The 16,924-nt window shown below is 39.5% G+C and overlaps 1 protein-coding gene across 1 annotated transcript in view; it reads right to left on the bottom strand.

The window, feature by feature from the left end:
• Nucleotides 1–1,757: 1,757 nt before the first annotated feature.
• Nucleotides 1,758–16,924, bottom strand: part of SLC11A2 (solute carrier family 11 member 2) — a gene marked incomplete at both ends in the record, with an annotated part of 31,126 nt that continues 15,959 nt past the window's right edge. Inside the window, 12 exons of the mRNA XM_084255667.1 lie at nt 1,758–1,835; nt 6,751–6,804; nt 8,561–8,714; nt 9,321–9,394; nt 9,956–10,105; nt 10,257–10,376; nt 11,023–11,109; nt 11,909–12,067; nt 13,883–14,038; nt 15,118–15,185; nt 15,289–15,359; nt 15,516–15,622. Coding sequence (XP_084111793.1) covers nt 1,758–1,835; nt 6,751–6,804; nt 8,561–8,714; nt 9,321–9,394; nt 9,956–10,105; nt 10,257–10,376; nt 11,023–11,109; nt 11,909–12,067; nt 13,883–14,038; nt 15,118–15,185; nt 15,289–15,359; nt 15,516–15,622 — 1,278 coding nt within the window. The remainder of the gene's footprint in view (nt 1,836–6,750; nt 6,805–8,560; nt 8,715–9,320; nt 9,395–9,955; nt 10,106–10,256; nt 10,377–11,022; nt 11,110–11,908; nt 12,068–13,882; nt 14,039–15,117; nt 15,186–15,288; nt 15,360–15,515; nt 15,623–16,924) is intronic.

Here is a 16,924-nt window from a genome sequence, read left to right on the forward strand (position 1 = left end):
CTGGTAATGAAACTAGTGGGGCATGAAATTGCCTAGGGAAGAGGAAAACCCAACTGACTGGTTCAGTTTGATTGTTATCTGCTTATGAAGAAAATATAAAACATTGATACATTTTAAAATTTCTCTTTTAAAGCTGACAACAGATGTTAATGTAGCTTCAACTTTAAGATCACAAGGATGTCAGTGTGTACAGAAAGGCTACTGCTCTTGTCAGAAGTTTCAAGAGCCTCTGAAGTAGAATTTGGAAATATCATTTAGAAAAACTCACCCCCATGTGGAGGGCCAGGCATTACACATAAAGAGAAACAGTGTTGGTTTGAAAAACAAAACACTTATTGAAAGTCACCAAGCTGTAAAATAAGGCAGAGAGGTCAGGTTTTTTTAACGCTGAAAATTGATGCTGAAGTCATAGAAGGTTGCAGGGTGTGCAAACTCCAGGCCTTTGGGTCTGGAAAGAAAGGAGGTGTGTGGAGTGTGTGCCCCCCTGATGTACAGTCCATTAGAAATGGACAGCTGCCGTTCAAGCCAGTCGACTACACTCTCTGCAGGAGCGTTGAAAATCTCACTTTTCAATCAGTCAATTTTGTAAAAATTTTTAGATATTTACATTTTTGTTCTAATGAAAAAAAACCTGCTGATTAGGAAGAGAGGTAAAAAAAAAAAAAGACCTAGATGTAGACAGGTAGTTTGTAACGTGTGGGCTAATTTTCCAAGTCCCAGTCCAGTTTTCATCTCACAGTACTTGGTAAAAATACCTTAAAATAAAATGCTTAGACTTCCTTAGGAGATGCCCTAATAGATCCAGGAGCCTTTCCTGGATAGAGATTTTGGACCAGAAATGGTGTTTCAAGTATTAATGGGAAAAGTGAGAAGAAAAGACAGGGTGACACTAATCAATCTTTAGAAAGAAAACAAACACATTATCTTCTCTTCCATCTTACAAAGTCAAATGTTAAATGTTCCTTCTTTCTTTAACGAAAACTTGAATCTAGAAGGGAATGAGTTACAATGCAACACGGAAAACAGATCATTAGTTAAAAATCTGGTCTGGGTCTTGTTACTTGGTATTAAGTTCTTTTCCAAATAACAACATATCTATGAAAAACAAGCCAAGTGAAATGAGAGCCAAAAAAATCATGATTACAAAGCACACTGATAACCAAAATTAAATATGATTACCAAATGGAAGAAATGTTTTCTTTAGAAATGATGTACCAATATTAAGTTACTAAAAGTCTGGTCAATTAAAATCAAAGTGAAATTTAACTGGCATAGTAAAGCATCACTATATATTTATAAGGTAAGTCAATTTGACCAGATGTTTCTGACAAAGATCATTTGTGCTCCAGACACAAGTATCTGAATTACTGTACAATACATTAAAAAAAAGTTCAAAAGATGGATCAATTTTATATATCCTTAAAATTCTACCCAAACGGGTATGTTCAGGTTTACATAAATAGATACACAACATAGTTTTCAAACCAGAAGTGAAGTCACAGGTCCATAGGGGTGTGGGGCCTTCCTAGGCCCATTACTTAACTCTGGCTGTTGCAGGACTGTTGTGAGGTTGGTAGGTCTTTGACCTACACTTTGAGCTGTCAGCTCTTAACATGCTTTCCATGAGGAAATCTTTGCCTTTTGTTCAAAACATTTGAACAAAACTCACCTCTGAACTAACAGAGATATGTTAACAGGACTCTTGGCACCAAAGGACTAAGAAAAAGTTATTCTTATACAGTCTCTCAGGCTGTCAGTCATCTTGACACAAACGAGTCGGCATCCACAGTGTCCAGAAGGTAGAGTTCAGGCTGAGCTGTCAATCCCAGGTGGTACTAAGGACAAAAAGATAGAAAGGGTTAAACTGATTTTGAAGTATTTAAATACTGAAATTGGCCTTAACTACCTATAATCAACCTATCAGTTTAGGCCTTTTTTCAATGCTGTTATTTTTACTTCCCCTCAAAAAAATGCATTAGGAGACATCATTTCAAATATGTAAGATAATAGCTAGGAGCTGAAACAGTTAATGGTTGAGATAATGTCTAATGCCTCAGCAAAATCTGCACTTTTATTATTCTTGTGGTACGCTGTGCTTCTGGATGGGCGTTCCTGATCAGGGCATTAAGCAATCACAGATCGACTTTTGCTACTGTGTGTTCTAAAAATCAAATTTCAAATGGTCTAAATCCTGTGCCCTATCTTCCTGGCCCCACTATCTTTTGGAAGCTGAGCAGAGAAAAATCTTACATTAAAAAAATTCATAAAATACCATATTTAATGAGGAATATGGTCTGAAGATTTTTTCGGGCTGCATCACAATCACCTTGGCTCCTGTTAAAACACATTGCTAGACCCCGTCCTAGAGACCTGACCCATCAGGATCTGTGATGTTGCATTTTTCTCTTTTCTCTGCATACACCTTGGAGCAATCATTCAGTCTGCTTTTAGCCTTACTGTCATTTTGAGACTTTAGGAATGTTATTGTTCCTCAGAGTGTTAATGCACACTGCAAGACTATACATCTATACAAAGAAAATATTCCTATTATAATGGAAAGGGATTCAACTCTGCCACTTCTTATGACCCTGAGCAAGTTACATATCCTTTTGGAATCTTATCATGTGTATTGGTAAAATGGGAATAAATAGGATGTACACTAACATGCTATCTCGTATTATTCCTCAATAAATAATACCTAACAACTTGCTTGTATACCTCACAGGCTGGTGATGATGCTGAAAAGACCAGGGTAAACTATAAAACTATTCCCAACGAGTGGATTAGGAACACACTGAAACACTTCTTCAGCTTGCTTATTCACTTCTGGGTATTGTACCTCAGGTTTTAACAACCAAGAGCAATTGTCAGATACACTGACCATTCACTGCAGCCTTTTCTCCAGTGAGCTTAGGTGGTAGACTTTCTCATTAGGTAGCAAGCGAGGGTTGCAGTGTTAGTAACCTTATCCTGCTGTATATCACTCATACTGCTTAGTAGGCTGAACTCCTTCTTTGGAGAAGTGGGTCATGGTGCATTGAGACATTGAGAAAAGGGGTTAAATGGCACAGGGGTAAGCTAAAAAGCTTTCAGGTCAGAGAAGTAAAGCAAATGAGAAAGCAATTACTTGTAGTAGCTATTGCTGGGATGAGATCATAAGGGGCCTGCCCATTTTCTATACCTACCAGAAAGCATTTAAAGTTACTCTTTAAATTTTAGTACAGGTCAAACAAAATTGGTCTACCGCAGCTGGCACGTTCTGAGCTAAAATATATTCTAGCACTAAATCAGAGTATCAAGCAAATACTTCCATGTATTCATGTTTCTGGTGCTGCTAAGCATCAGTGCTTGGTGTCTTAACCCCACGAAGGGTGTACTACACATTATATGCATTTGTTAGGTAATGACAATGTGGGTTCCGGAGTTGAACTACTTAAGTATCAATTGTCCACTGATCAGGGATGTGATTTGGGAAGTTATTTTAGTTTCACAAGAGGCTGATCCTCTTGTTGGTATAAGAATTAAATGAGAAAACAGAAGTGCTAAAATCAAAAGTAGCAAATAGTAGTTGCTAGCCATTTTTAAATGCTTAAGCTAAAAGGACAGAGGAAGCTAAATCCACGGGTCCTGTCCAAAGAAGGAGAAAGGGTCTGCAGAGGGCAGAGCGAAAGGCAATGTCTCAAATCAGGATCTTTCAATTGTTTTACATCCTATTTTAATTCTGAAATTAAATCCAAATCAAGGAGGGCAAAACAAGGAAGAATATGGAGAACATCCTCCCGAGACTACTTTTACTTGTTGCTTGGAGTATTCAGCTCGTGTAAGAGGCAGAGAAAGTTTGCAACAGAGAAAGGGAAAACGAAGATCTACTGACACTCTTGTGATAAATGAAGACTGACTTAAGATTTTCCCGTCATGAGTCTGGTGACAGGGCCAGTAGTGTACTGTGCTTTAAATTTTTATTTATTTAAAAGACTTTGTTTTTATTAAACAATGCCAATAGTCACACTTATATCAGGTCTTCCAAATTGATCATTCATATTTACACTCAACACTTTGACTTCTCTATCAAATAGTCTGTACTTTTTATGGCAGCATATACAGAATGAAAAGGTCTACCTTGATGGGAAAAGGATACAGATAGAAAAATGTTCAGCTTAAAGCAGAATAACATTTTTTCCCCCAAGTCCAAACCTATTGATACCACCTTTAGCAACAGAAGAACTACTTGACTAAGTGGGTGAATGGAAATTAGTGTCTTAGTGTCCGCAATTTATTGAGTCTTCTGGAGACTAAATCTATGTATTTCTCTCTCCCTTCTAAGGAGGAAATCACTAACAGTGTGGGCCTCATACGCAGCCCAGCTGGTAGATGATGTTTCTATATTTCTGTATCAAAGCTGTTGAGACTTCCTAAGATTCTCATCAAACCTCATTAGCATATTCCAGGTTAAAAAAATACCCAGGAAACCAAATTGGAAAAGGCAAAAAAAATTTTTAATTACAAATCAAGTTTACATAGTGCTAAATGGTCACTAAAAAGTTGGTTGCAACCATTCCTAACACAACTAGCAGGACCTCACAGGAGTCCAGCTGCAGCTCCTCCATATCCCTGGTAACCCTCAGTATGCTGAAGAGGCTCAATTATTTCACGTCACATTTATGGATGACAAGTTAATTTAAACCAAGTACAATTAATTATCCTCAACTTTCCACAAAAACACATTGGAAGACTTAAGTTCTAAACATCATTTATTGCACCTAGAGTACTAAGAAAATCAAGTGGAGTATGGTATGGGCATGTTCACACTATAAAACATCACACACAGAGGATTTACAAAATGCCATTTAACTGGGAAATTTTCCATCCTTGAAACATAACTTCAAAAAGAAAGCTAGCAGCTTTTATGTAGGTTCTAAATAGTGTGATTCTGACACTGACAGGACCCATCCGGGCTCAGGGCAAAGGTAAATGTTACTGTGCTCTTTACAAAAATTTTCTGGGTTAGCTTGGCCTTCACCTACTGCAACCTGATGAAGATGGCAGTCCCCAGTATCTTCTCAGAGTGCCCTTTTATGCAGTTTGGGAAAGAGCGGGGGAGGAGAGGAGCGGATGTGGGGAAGATTTAGGGAAACTTCTGTGACCTTCTGCTGTTATTACTGGTGGGTCTAAGATGAAGGGGTGGTCAGTGAAACACAATTGTTTACCCTCAACATCTCATGAAAGCCAGTCCACTGACTCTGGGTTTGGAGTGTGTGCAAAATATCAGCAATGGCTTCTGTAAGGGGCTCAGGTGAGCAGAAAACATCAACCAGCCAGGACAACTGTTGTGAGGAGGGACAAGTCCTTCAGTGCCATCTCCGTTACTGTTCTTACAGTCAATGGAGACTGTAAACATTTGATTACTCTTCTCCACCAAAACAAATGATTGGATTTGCAATAACCAGTCTCAGGCTCCGCATGTGAAAAAACGTCAGAAGTGGCTGAAGAGCAGCAGCTTCATACTGAATGGAAACATTTCCTCTGACTCCAGAGCTCCACCACATGGTCTCAGAGATTTCTCTCCCGAGGAAATGACTGAAGAGATGTATGTAACCAAGTGCAACCTTGCTGAGCAAGAACTCTGCAATCAGTGATACCTAGTGACTGGTGAGAGAGCTTTGCAAGTTAGGTCCATAGCTCCTTAGATTGCCTTGCAAGTAAGTCGTCCTGGGCAGGAAGCAGATCGGAGCTTCAGATAAAAATATGACTGGTAGGAGATGGCTTTCAGGAATGAAACTCTTCTCCTTTTGAGTCTTTTCTCCTCATTCCCAAAGTCTCAGTCATAAACATTACCATCTTTTTTGTACCACCACCCTCTGGACTAGGATGGTGATTTTATAATCATATGAGTTGAGAGTAAATAACATCAGGAAAGTTCTGCACGTACAGGAGGGTCGTTAAAATTGGAATCTCATGAAAATCCTGATTAGCTTTCAATCTCTGAGGAATATCTCTGAAGTGATTTTCCAAGGTAGTTACTAATCACCACCTACAGGTGAGTTTTGCTATTTGCCTACTTAGCACATTCTTTATGCTTTCTCACCCCTCTTAACTTCCACTGAGAAATTTAAAGTGGAAAGAAGTTAAAAGAATCTTGGACCTAATAGAGGTAGATCTCTCATAATGTTATATTTAATATAAATGAAACCACTCTAATTGATATTTAAATTTTTATAAGTAAAATAACTGAGAGGGTATGCATAAGAAAAGTATTTCTCCGATTTATTATTTCATTACCTTTTGAAAAAACAATTTGCATACCCATTCTCTAATTTGTATTATGAAAAATTTATTATTTTCCAAGTATGTATTTTTAACATATTGCTTGGTTAAAAGTAATATATAGTAGCTTATTTTTCCAAGGGGTAAAACAAGCTTTACCTTGGGCAGCTATTTAAAAGTTTAGTGTTGAAATGACAGCAGCAATTGTGAGCTTTTTAAAAATTGCACCTAAACCAGTTCTCAGATTAGGAGGCCAGGAAGAAAAAACTTTCCATCTCTTAAAGTCTTTCCCAATAAAAAGCTGAGCCCCAAAGGTGGTTTAGTCTGTGCAACAGCACATACTTTTGCCTATGGTCACACAGTAAACCATAGAAACACACTGGTTTTGATGGCTACTTGTGGAAGACAGCAAACTGGTCCAGTGTTTGTTTACTTAGTGTAGTCACCACTGGTTTCTTCTGTCAGCAGGACTTTAGAGATGCTTACCGTGTGTCCACAATCCAAGAAGGACACGCCCAGTGCAATCAAACATTGCCAACTCTGAAAGATAAAACACAGTCATCTTTTGTTAACCTCTTTGAAGAGCTCTCTTACCCATCATGACTGTATTGCTCACATGCAATCCTACTCTCTTCAGTGAACATCCAGCTATGCCTGTCTCTACCACCAACTGTTGCACAAGTCATTTCCCCAAACCCACTCCCTGTCAGAACATCCTGGACTGCCTTCCTCAGCAAAGTCCTCCATCGCATCTTCAGTGCTGACTTCCCTCTGTTCCTACTGTTTGTAGTGTGCTTCTTGATGCAACTGGGAGTTCCCTTAGTAGTCCTGGTCCATTCATCAAAAAGGGGAATGACTGATAGACTAACACAATTCAACAGTTTCCTGAGCTCCTTTAGGAAGTACACGTTTTAGAGCTAAAAAACAGTAAACCATTCTAGAAAAGAGCCCATTGGTTTAAAAATGGGTCTCAGGTGCCTTGATAACCAATTTGTGTGGAGGATTTTAACTTCTATAGTAAATTTTAAAAACAACTCCTATGAAGGGCATATTCACTTGGGCTTCCCTGTGGTTATTCCCTAGATTTTAGGCTGAGCATCATCTTAGTAAGCCCTAAGTTTACTGGGGAAAAAAAGAGAAGGGACAGGGCCTCCCTGGTGGCACAAGGGGTTAAGATGCAACCTATGAAGCTCGCCACAGCCACTGCAGCATGAGTTCGATCCCTGGCCAGGGAGCTACCTACATGGCGCAGCAGACCTCTCCTGACTTACCCACTGCTCCCCTCAGCAGTGTGCTTCGGTCTATCTGCCTGTTCTGTTTCCCATTCTGTCTCTGGTGAATCCTCTCACCAGCCCCCCCGCACCTCTGGCCTTTACCCCAGTTCTTGTATGCATAAATAAATAAATCTTAAAAAAAAAAGAGCAAGAGAAGGGATATATCACACTGGTATATAACTTTTCAATAGTCACTAAAGTGATTTTCTCAACAAGATATCTAACCTGTGGCAGACACTGGCATGGAACTGAGCAAGTATTATAAAATCAGTCAGCCCCCATCCTTAACCATTCTCTGCAGCAGGTATGTATACATTCTGCTATCCCTAATCCTCAATCCTTGCGTTTTGTGGTTATTGTTGCTCATTAATATAGTGTATTGTTTATTAATACAATGTTATAAGAGACATGGAAAACAGAGGCAAGAACATAGGCATAATCCCACCATCCTAAGGTGCTATTATTTTTACATAACTTAAACAAATTTTTTCATCATCTGGATACAAATAATTCTCTATTCTCTATGTAGGTTATAGTTTTATAAGCAGTTTTAAATAACTCTAAAAGAATCCATGAGAGAATATCAGTATTTATTTACTTTCTGAAGGGACAGCTATTCAGTGGTAGAGCTGAGCAGGGTTGTAAACCCAGGTGTCCCACCCAAAGTTCTGAAACCACACTGAGCAGCTCCCTTCGCCAACGCCACTTTGTACCGCTCTTTACTCTCTACATCCCTGGCCTTCTTTCCCTCCCCACACAAACTACACTCTCTTGGTAGAAATGATTAGGATTGGAAACCTGATAGAAATAACAAATAGGGAAGTGGTAACTGTTAAGTTACCAATGTAAATTTCATGGTTACAAATATTTAACCACAGCTGATGCACAATTTCACATAAATTGTTCCAATATTCTGGAGATAGACTATGAGTTTTTGGGGTACCTTCATTTCTGAATGTTAGGCAGCCCCCACCTTTACCATTCTTGATACCTATGCCCCGCCCACTCCAGACTGCACTTACCAAGTAAAACACAAAACTCAGATAAGCCACGCTGACCACAGCAGCCACCACATACAGAGCAAAATGCCCTAGGTCCTGGACGTAAACCACTACAAAGTACATGTTGATGGAACACACAATAAGGACCAGGATGCCACCTGCAATCTTCCAGCCCCTGTAAAAGAATTAGCATAGTAACTGATGGAATAGTAGAACCTGGCCATAAACAGAAAAGGACACTGATCTTGTAGTACAGATGTCACAAGAGTAAGAGGCACTTTTAAATGAACTAAAAAAAAATAGTTTTTAATATGTTCCAGATATGGGTAAATGAGACAAAGTTAGACACTGATAGATCTAAAGTACTAACAAATAAATAATCCCTAGTATTGAAATCCCTAGAAATGCAAAATGCCTTAGAAGTACAGAAGTCCCTACTAATGCAACAAGTCATTTCAAATACCGCATATCCTTAAAGATGTATACAGAGGGTCCTTAGTTTATTCCTTTATCATTAAGATCATTTAACATGGAATTAAGGTGCTTTAAGCTTTGATGGATAAAGCTGAAGAGTTAAAGCCCTAAAAGCTGATCTGTCCCCCCAGGAAATGAAAAACCTGCTGTGCTACTTCACTACACCTACAGGTCGTTTTTCTAGGAGGCAGCTCTAGCAATTACCTCTCAAAGCATACAGTTTCCCAATAACTCATTCTCTGACTGGCCTGCTTGATGAAGATACCGCCCCCCATACTCTGTAGGAAACCGAGAGGAGTATACTCACAAGCCATTGGCAAAGTCACTCATTACTGGCCGCAAGCTCGTAAATGTAAGGATGGGTATGAGAGCAAAGGGAAGCTGAAAAATAAAGAGCTAAGATCAGACTGGGGTGCTGGGGGTCCTTGTATCACCCCAAAGCAAAGCAGCCCTATTAACAAACCCTGCCTAGCCCTACTGTAAGTAGACTTTGCCCTTGCTACTCCATGAGAAATAATTATCTCTATTATCCCAACATAATCCAGCATTATGCTGAAACCTACAGAGCTACTATTAACCTAACATCAATATGATAAGTGTCTTTACAAATATTTGTACTAAACTTGTCTTCCTAACCTCCACAGGACCTAGTATTGTTCTATATGTTCACTTAATGTTTGCTTGGATTAATGAACAGAATTTTGTGTTCTATATAATTACAATTTATAACTCACATCAATGGGATTAAGAAACCAAGTCCTTTCTAAAGCCCACTGAATGCTAGGGAATTCATATACATTCACTATAGGCCAACACCACACCTCTTCTTCCTCTCAATTTCCCCTCAGCCCCTAGGCACCCAGTGCCAGGCTTGATACCTAAGGGAAGTATATAATGCTGCCTGGCTAAAAGGGAGGTAAATTTCTAAAGCTCCCTCATCACCTGTAAGCTCTGCAGAACATTCAGGAAGTCATTCATTCCCGTTAGATGTTCTACATCTTGGAATACAGCAACAAGCAGAGTAGGGATGATGGCAATAGAACGAGTCAGAATCACTCGGGCAAACCGTGACCACTTTAGGTTTAGGAATCCCTGGAAGAAAACGCAGAGGCAAGATAAATATCTGGAACAGGAAACAGAAAGTGGTGTGGGGAAGTTCAGGAAGACCTTAGAAGCAAGGGATTAAAAAATAACAAAAGGGCAATGTTCCCGTCTATTCTATACCAGTCAAGACAACACGAACCTCCATGACAAACTGGCCAGAATAGGTTCCTGTCATGGTGGAGCTCTGTCCTGCAGCAAGGATCCCCACTGCCCAGATATAAAGTGTAGCAGGTCCAAAATAACAGCCCAGTACAACACCCTGGGAGAAGCAAGGGACAAAGATATGTTGTGTCAATGATTTGCTTATCTAACACCCAAAACACCATCTCTCCCTGCTCTTTGCTTGCACCCACCTATACCACATGCTGTGCTGGCTGGCCACTGTCCCAAAGCTAGACTCAGGTTCTAACCTTATTCTAGAGGCTTCAACCTCAATTTTGATAAATTCTTCAGTCTAATCCTTTCTCTTCTCCAAGTACCTAAAGCCATAATCCTCAACCTATGTGTTAAAAAAAAAAATTTTAGAAAGGCTACACATTTCTCAAAGTATATTCCTCAAGACACCATTTTGGAAATTGGTAATAGGAGTAAAGAGAAATGTGAAACTGATTTGGTAAATGCTACCTGTAAACACTATTCCTGGCAGTTTACAATGAAAGCAGCTAAAAGGGTGACTTCTCTGGTCACCCACTCTCAACACAAACTTGGCTGGTATGTTTCATCTTTTCAGTTGATCCTCTATTCCCGCCCAGGTAAAAAAATGCTACTCTGGCATCTAGACTTCTGAAATCAGTGACACTCCTAAGGAAATATGCTCAGCTCTGAAGCAAACCCCCAGTGAAATCTAGACAATATGCCAAGAATCTTGATTCAGAAACAAAGATCACAAAATTGAACAAGTTTACCCCTTTATAAATGTCCACAGTCAATGTTGAGTTATCATCAGGAAAAAGGTCAGTGTGGGGACTGCTGCTATTTCTACAGACTTCAACCTGGAACACAAAGCAAAGCAGTTTAGGAACAACTTTTATTTTCAAAGCAAGGGTTGGTAAGCGTTCTCCTACAGATCACATACAGTCAATTATAAAATACAGGCTGCAGGTAAGACACAGGAGACAGGTTATGATGTGGGCAGATACTGATAGTGATGTCACTTGTGGTTATGTTCTCCCTCCATAATCTCTCTATGCTCTCACTATGTATGTCATCAAAAATTTTTACTAAATTAGAACATGTATGGTATTACATGAATGCTGGGTTTTTAAATAGTGACAGGAGAGGGTCCTTGAGAAAGTTTTGAATATGAGCAGACATCCAGAATAGAAAATCCTGTCAAAGAAGGGTCAGAGGTCTTATAGATGGGAAACATCATGGTGATCAAAACTAGACAGGCAACCAGGAATCAAGGTGACTGAGAATTCAAAATGGAAAGAAAGTCTGCCCTAGCCACAGTTTCTGTTAGCTGATTCTTCACCAAATAATGGTACTGGCAAGCAGGCTGGCAATTGATAAATGGGAAACAAAAAGGGATGACAGAGCCAAACAGATATGAAGCCCCTAACATAACAGCATGAGTCTGAAGCAAACTCTCTTTTCAGTCAAAAGCTGGGAAAGATGGGTCCATGCTTGGGAGACCCAACATTGTAGACCTGGACTGGTCTGTGCTCTAGGGAGCAACACTGAAGCTACAGACCTATTTCCTGTGAGCACCAAGTCACTGTAATATTTTCCTACCCCATTCCAGCCTTTACTTGACCTTCACATTCACTACCATGACCCTGGCTTACTCACCACCTGCTCATTGGTTTTCCCAAAAAATGCTTCAGCAAAAACTGAGACAACAAAGACGTTGATGATGAAGGAAACAAAGAGAGCGATGCAGGATTCAATGAAAAAGTACTTATTGGCTTCTCGAACTTCTTCCTTCTTTGCACGATTTACCTGTCTGGACTAGAGAGATTACAGCAGCAATTAATTTTTTGACTAGTTGAAACAAGTTTCCTGTAATTTGGAGTCAGATGAAAGATTTACAAGTCAAACAATTGACCAAATAAATGGAGAGATCCAATATTTGCTTACTTCCTAGATGAAGTAAGAACTTCATGACCTTTTGATGACACTGTATATTCCCCCATTAAGGAATGTGATGACTAAGTGATGAAGTGATTACTAAGCTCTCAGTTTACCGTGACTTGAAAAAAAATTACTGTCCTGAAAAACAACCCATCAGTCCAAAAAGACCTTAAGTATAAAGGTCTCTAAAATCTTTGATCAAATGGTAAGGGCCTCCCCTGGTGGCGCAGCGGTTGAGCGCTGGGCTGCGAAGCTGCCTGCAGCCTCTGCAGTGCCGGTTCGATCCCCGGCCACTGGCGAGGGTCCCACATGGTGCACAGACCTCTCCTGCCGCCCGCTGCTCCCGTCAGCAGTGTATTTCGTCAGTCTCCCGGTTCTGTTCCCCGCTCTGGCTCTGGTGAATTCTCTCACCCTCTCATGCTTCTGACTGTACCCAGTGCTTTTATAAATAAATAAATAAATCTTTAAAAAAAAAAACCTAACTGGTAAAAGCTGGTTTGGCTTATTTACTGCAACCACGAAGCCACTTAGACTTTTGAGATCTAAATACAAGAGATGTGGGTGCAGTAATTTAGAGGGCTACATTGAGGGTAGAGATCTTATCTCAAATATTCTGCTCTACAATCTTCTGTTTGAGTTGGAAAAAAAAAAAAAAAAGGCCACAAACGCTTCTGCAAAGGCTGAGATGATAAAGTTGTTGCGGATGAAAACAGAAAACTATACCGGACCTTTACAGTAAGTATACCAATGTTTTTTCCAAACATTATTAAAAATTACTAGTGGGGCCTCCCCTGGTGGCGCAGCGGTTGAGCGCTGGCAGCCTCTGCAGCGCCGGTTTGTTCTCTGGCTGCTGGCGAGGGTCCCACAAAAAACAAACAAACAAACAAACAAACAAATAAATAAATAAATAAAAATGACTAGTGTAGGGCCTCCTGATGGCCCTAAGGGTTAAGACTCAGCACTATCAAGCTATCGCCAACCACTGCAGCACAAGTTCGATCCCAGGCCAGGGAGCTGACCCACATGGCGCAGCACACCTCTCCAGTCTCATCCACTGCTCCCTTCAGCAGTGTATTTTGGTGGATCCGCCTGTTCTGCTCCCCACCCTGTCTCTGGTGAATCCTCTCACCACCACTTCCCATCTCTGGCCTACACCCTGGTTCTTGTGTGCATAAATAAATAAAAATAAATCTTTAAAAAAAATTATTAATGCAGAAAAACCTGTTAACATTATTGCACGCACGCAAGCTTCTTACATAAAAATGCATTTAATAATCCTCATGTTGTGCTAATTTTTAAAATACATACTTGAAGTATACTATATTGCAGGATGTCATATTTGTGGCAAATAAGGTAATCTAAGCTTGGGAAACATGGAATTAAATAAACTAGAGATTTTGTTATTACAAAAAAATTCTCATTGGTTTTGAAAACTTCCTGCTTATTGCTCAGTTCTTCTGCTTGTACTTTCATATCTTATGAAGAACTTTAGTCCCAGCTTCTCAGTGGGTCAGTTATCTTTGGTCAGCTTGGTGATAAAGTAGTGTCCAAGTGTATGAAGTTTATAAATATCCAACCAAGTTAAAATTCCTGGCTCCTTCAGTGCTCTAACAGTTCTAAACTAAGTGTTGCAAGTAAAGCAAAAAATCCATGAGCTATACAGGAGGCCACTGAGGTAGGGTCCATGCTCACCTTGACTAAGGCAGAATGCAGGTACATGTTGTGTGGCATAATGACAGCTCCCACAATGCCCACAGCCTGCTCGACCTGTGGGGTGCGGCAGCCTGAACAGGACGGCAGGAACATGCCCTTGAGTACCTCGCTCTGGTTGGGTTTCACTGTAACATACTATATACCAATATAACATCTATTAGTCTTTACAGGAATATGAGACCAAGAGAAAAACACAGTATTAGGAAACAATCGACATCCTTTACTACTTACCATAATCTTCACCAACAACTAGGACAATGAGGATTACAGAATCATCAAAAAACCAAGTGACAAAGAGGCTAGTTGCCAAAAGTCAGACTTCAGGAATGGGGTATCATTTTTTTATTTTAAAAATCATATTTTTAGGTATACAATATACAATCTATAGAATGTGATTAAAACTCTAAAGAAACTTAATGGTTATTAAGGGCCTTATTGATAATAACTTTACAATAATATCTGTGAGACAGACCCAGCAATATAGCCAATTCCTGATTTTCTAAATCTATTAAACCATGTTTATCTAAAATCACTTGTTTGCCACTAATATATACTGAGACCCTTATAAACACTTCCCATAAATACTTCTCCTGGCTTAGCATTCACTGAGTTGCATAATTGCTCATAATTTAGGTATATTTTTCAAAGTTCAGTTTGCCAATAAGCAGAAATCAGTGTATTAACAACCAGACATAGGAAGGTGCTATTACTATGTAAAGTAGTGTTGATTCCTACGTTTGTCTGCACTGGGACACAAATCGAGAAGCATCCACTATATTCCCTATAGCTCACCAAAACTGTTGTAAAACAGAGAAAGTTTAAGTTACAGTTAGTTAAATCAGGATAACCAAAACCAGGATCTCTGTAAGTTAATAGCTAAGAATGACCCTAGTGCCCTCTGCATAAGCTTCTCCCTGTATAAGACTCCCACAGGTTATTCTGTGATTGGGATGGCCTACTTAGAACCAGGCAGTCTAGTCTGGAAAGTCCTAGAAAAATCCAAGCATTTTTTGACCTACCTGTTTGCTATAGATCATATTCCTTCAAAATTGGCCCAGGGTTGAGTGGCTTTTGTTAATATGTGTCATACACTAAAACCACCTCAGTATTATACTGTCATTTATTATAAAAGGAACAAAGTATTTTTTGTTTTAAAAAGCTAATGAACAATAAATAAATAAATAAAAAGCTAATGAATAGCCTGTAACACTTGCCTCATATCCAAATGTGAGGGCCATAATAGTGATGAGAAAGCCAAAAAACGCTTCTAACTTCCGCAAGCCTAAAGAATTTGAAAAGGCAGCAGTGAGCACACACAGGCAGACTTCCCTAGTCACATGGTGGCACATTCCTCCCTACAGCACACTCATTCCCACTCTCCTTACCATATTTGTCCAAAAAGAGAAACACAAACGTATCTGCAATGGTGATGAGAACTCCACCCCACAGAGGAATCCTAGGTCAGAGATAAAAATTGGAGAGTTAAGGAAAAGACAGGAAACAATGAGAATATTACTGAATTAAATGTTGAAAATCGAAAATTATTTTTCATTTTTATGTTGACTTTGAAGTCTAGCAAACATTGATTCATTTTTGATGAAACCCTCCTCACCTTCCTACAGACAGGAGATTGATGGCGATGGCTGAGCCAATGACTTCTTGCATATCTGAACCAATGATAGCCAACTCTACCATCAGCCATAGGATAATCCGTGGAACCTAAACACCAAGCAGCAGAAAGACATGATTCTAGTTAATCATTTCCAAGAAATCGGTGCCAAATTCACATTTTGGCACTAACCATAAAGAATCCTTTATAAGCCCGTAGGCTAGACACAAAGTACCAGAACTTGGCACTACATGGCCTATCACTGCACTGTGGCCGGCTGGAGCAGGCAGAGGTAACATGTAACAGAGACTATGAGTCAAGGCCAAGGAAGCAGCTGATCCTCATTTCTTTGCTCATTCCTTTTACTCAAAAGAGGAATGGAATTTTTCTATCCACTGATTTCCTACCTAAAGACAATCCTAAAGTTTTAGGGGAAAATGAGAATCCTAATGGGGTGAAAATACTGTTTAGAAGAGAATAGAAAATGACCGAAGAAAACCTCTATCCTAACCATCGCTGACGAGTCAAACAAATGTGAAAAGGAGGGGGCCATCTTAAATGAAAGAAAGGACAGATATACAAAGGGACCTTGGGTAAAGTGGTTGGAACTGAGTGGCTTATAATAAAATGGGAAATGAACCTGGTCAAACAATCCAGGTGAAAGATACATTTATTTAATGCTGGCTCACCAAGGCCAGGGAAAAAAAGGACCTTAATTTATCAACTAATCAATAGCTGTGTAGCAAAAAGCAACTATCAAGAGTCACGAAGAATATATATACATGTTAATTTTTAATGAAACACACCTGAAACTCATATAAATAATGCAATGTTACTTCACTTAAAAGTAACAAAAAAATAAAGAAAATCCAGGTATAAAAAAATGAAAAAATAAATTAATATGGAATGGGTATAGATGAGATAGAGGCTCAGGGAAAAGCAAGCAAAAACACACATGAAAAAAGAAAAGTTAGGGGCCTCCCTGATGCCACAAGGGGTTAAGAGGCAGCACTAAGTTAACCGCAGCTGCTGCAGCCGTTTGATCTCCAGCCAGGGAGCTGACCCACATGGTGCAGCAGACCTCTCCTGCCTCCCCGCTGCTCCCCTCAGCAGTGTATTTCAGTGGATCCACCTGTTCTGCTCTCCACTCTGTCTCTAGTGAATCCTCTCACCCTCCACACTTCTGGCCTGTATCCCAGTTCTTGTATGCATAAATAAATATTTTTTTTTAAAAAAGAAAAAGTTAAAAGAAATTATAAGGGTTTTAAATATAAGGGGATACTAGGTTTTTAAATATAAGGGGAAAAAAGCAGAAAAGGGCACTTTCTCACAGCCAAGAAAGGAGATTAAACATTAAAGACAACCAGAGGAAGACCAGTTATCTAAAGATTAGGCTAGGCTCAAGGGAATCT

The sequence above is a fragment of the Talpa europaea genome (genome assembly GCF_964194135.1).
Source record: "Talpa europaea genome assembly, chromosome: 15".
Classification (NCBI taxonomy): domain Eukaryota; kingdom Metazoa; phylum Chordata; class Mammalia; order Eulipotyphla; family Talpidae; genus Talpa; species Talpa europaea.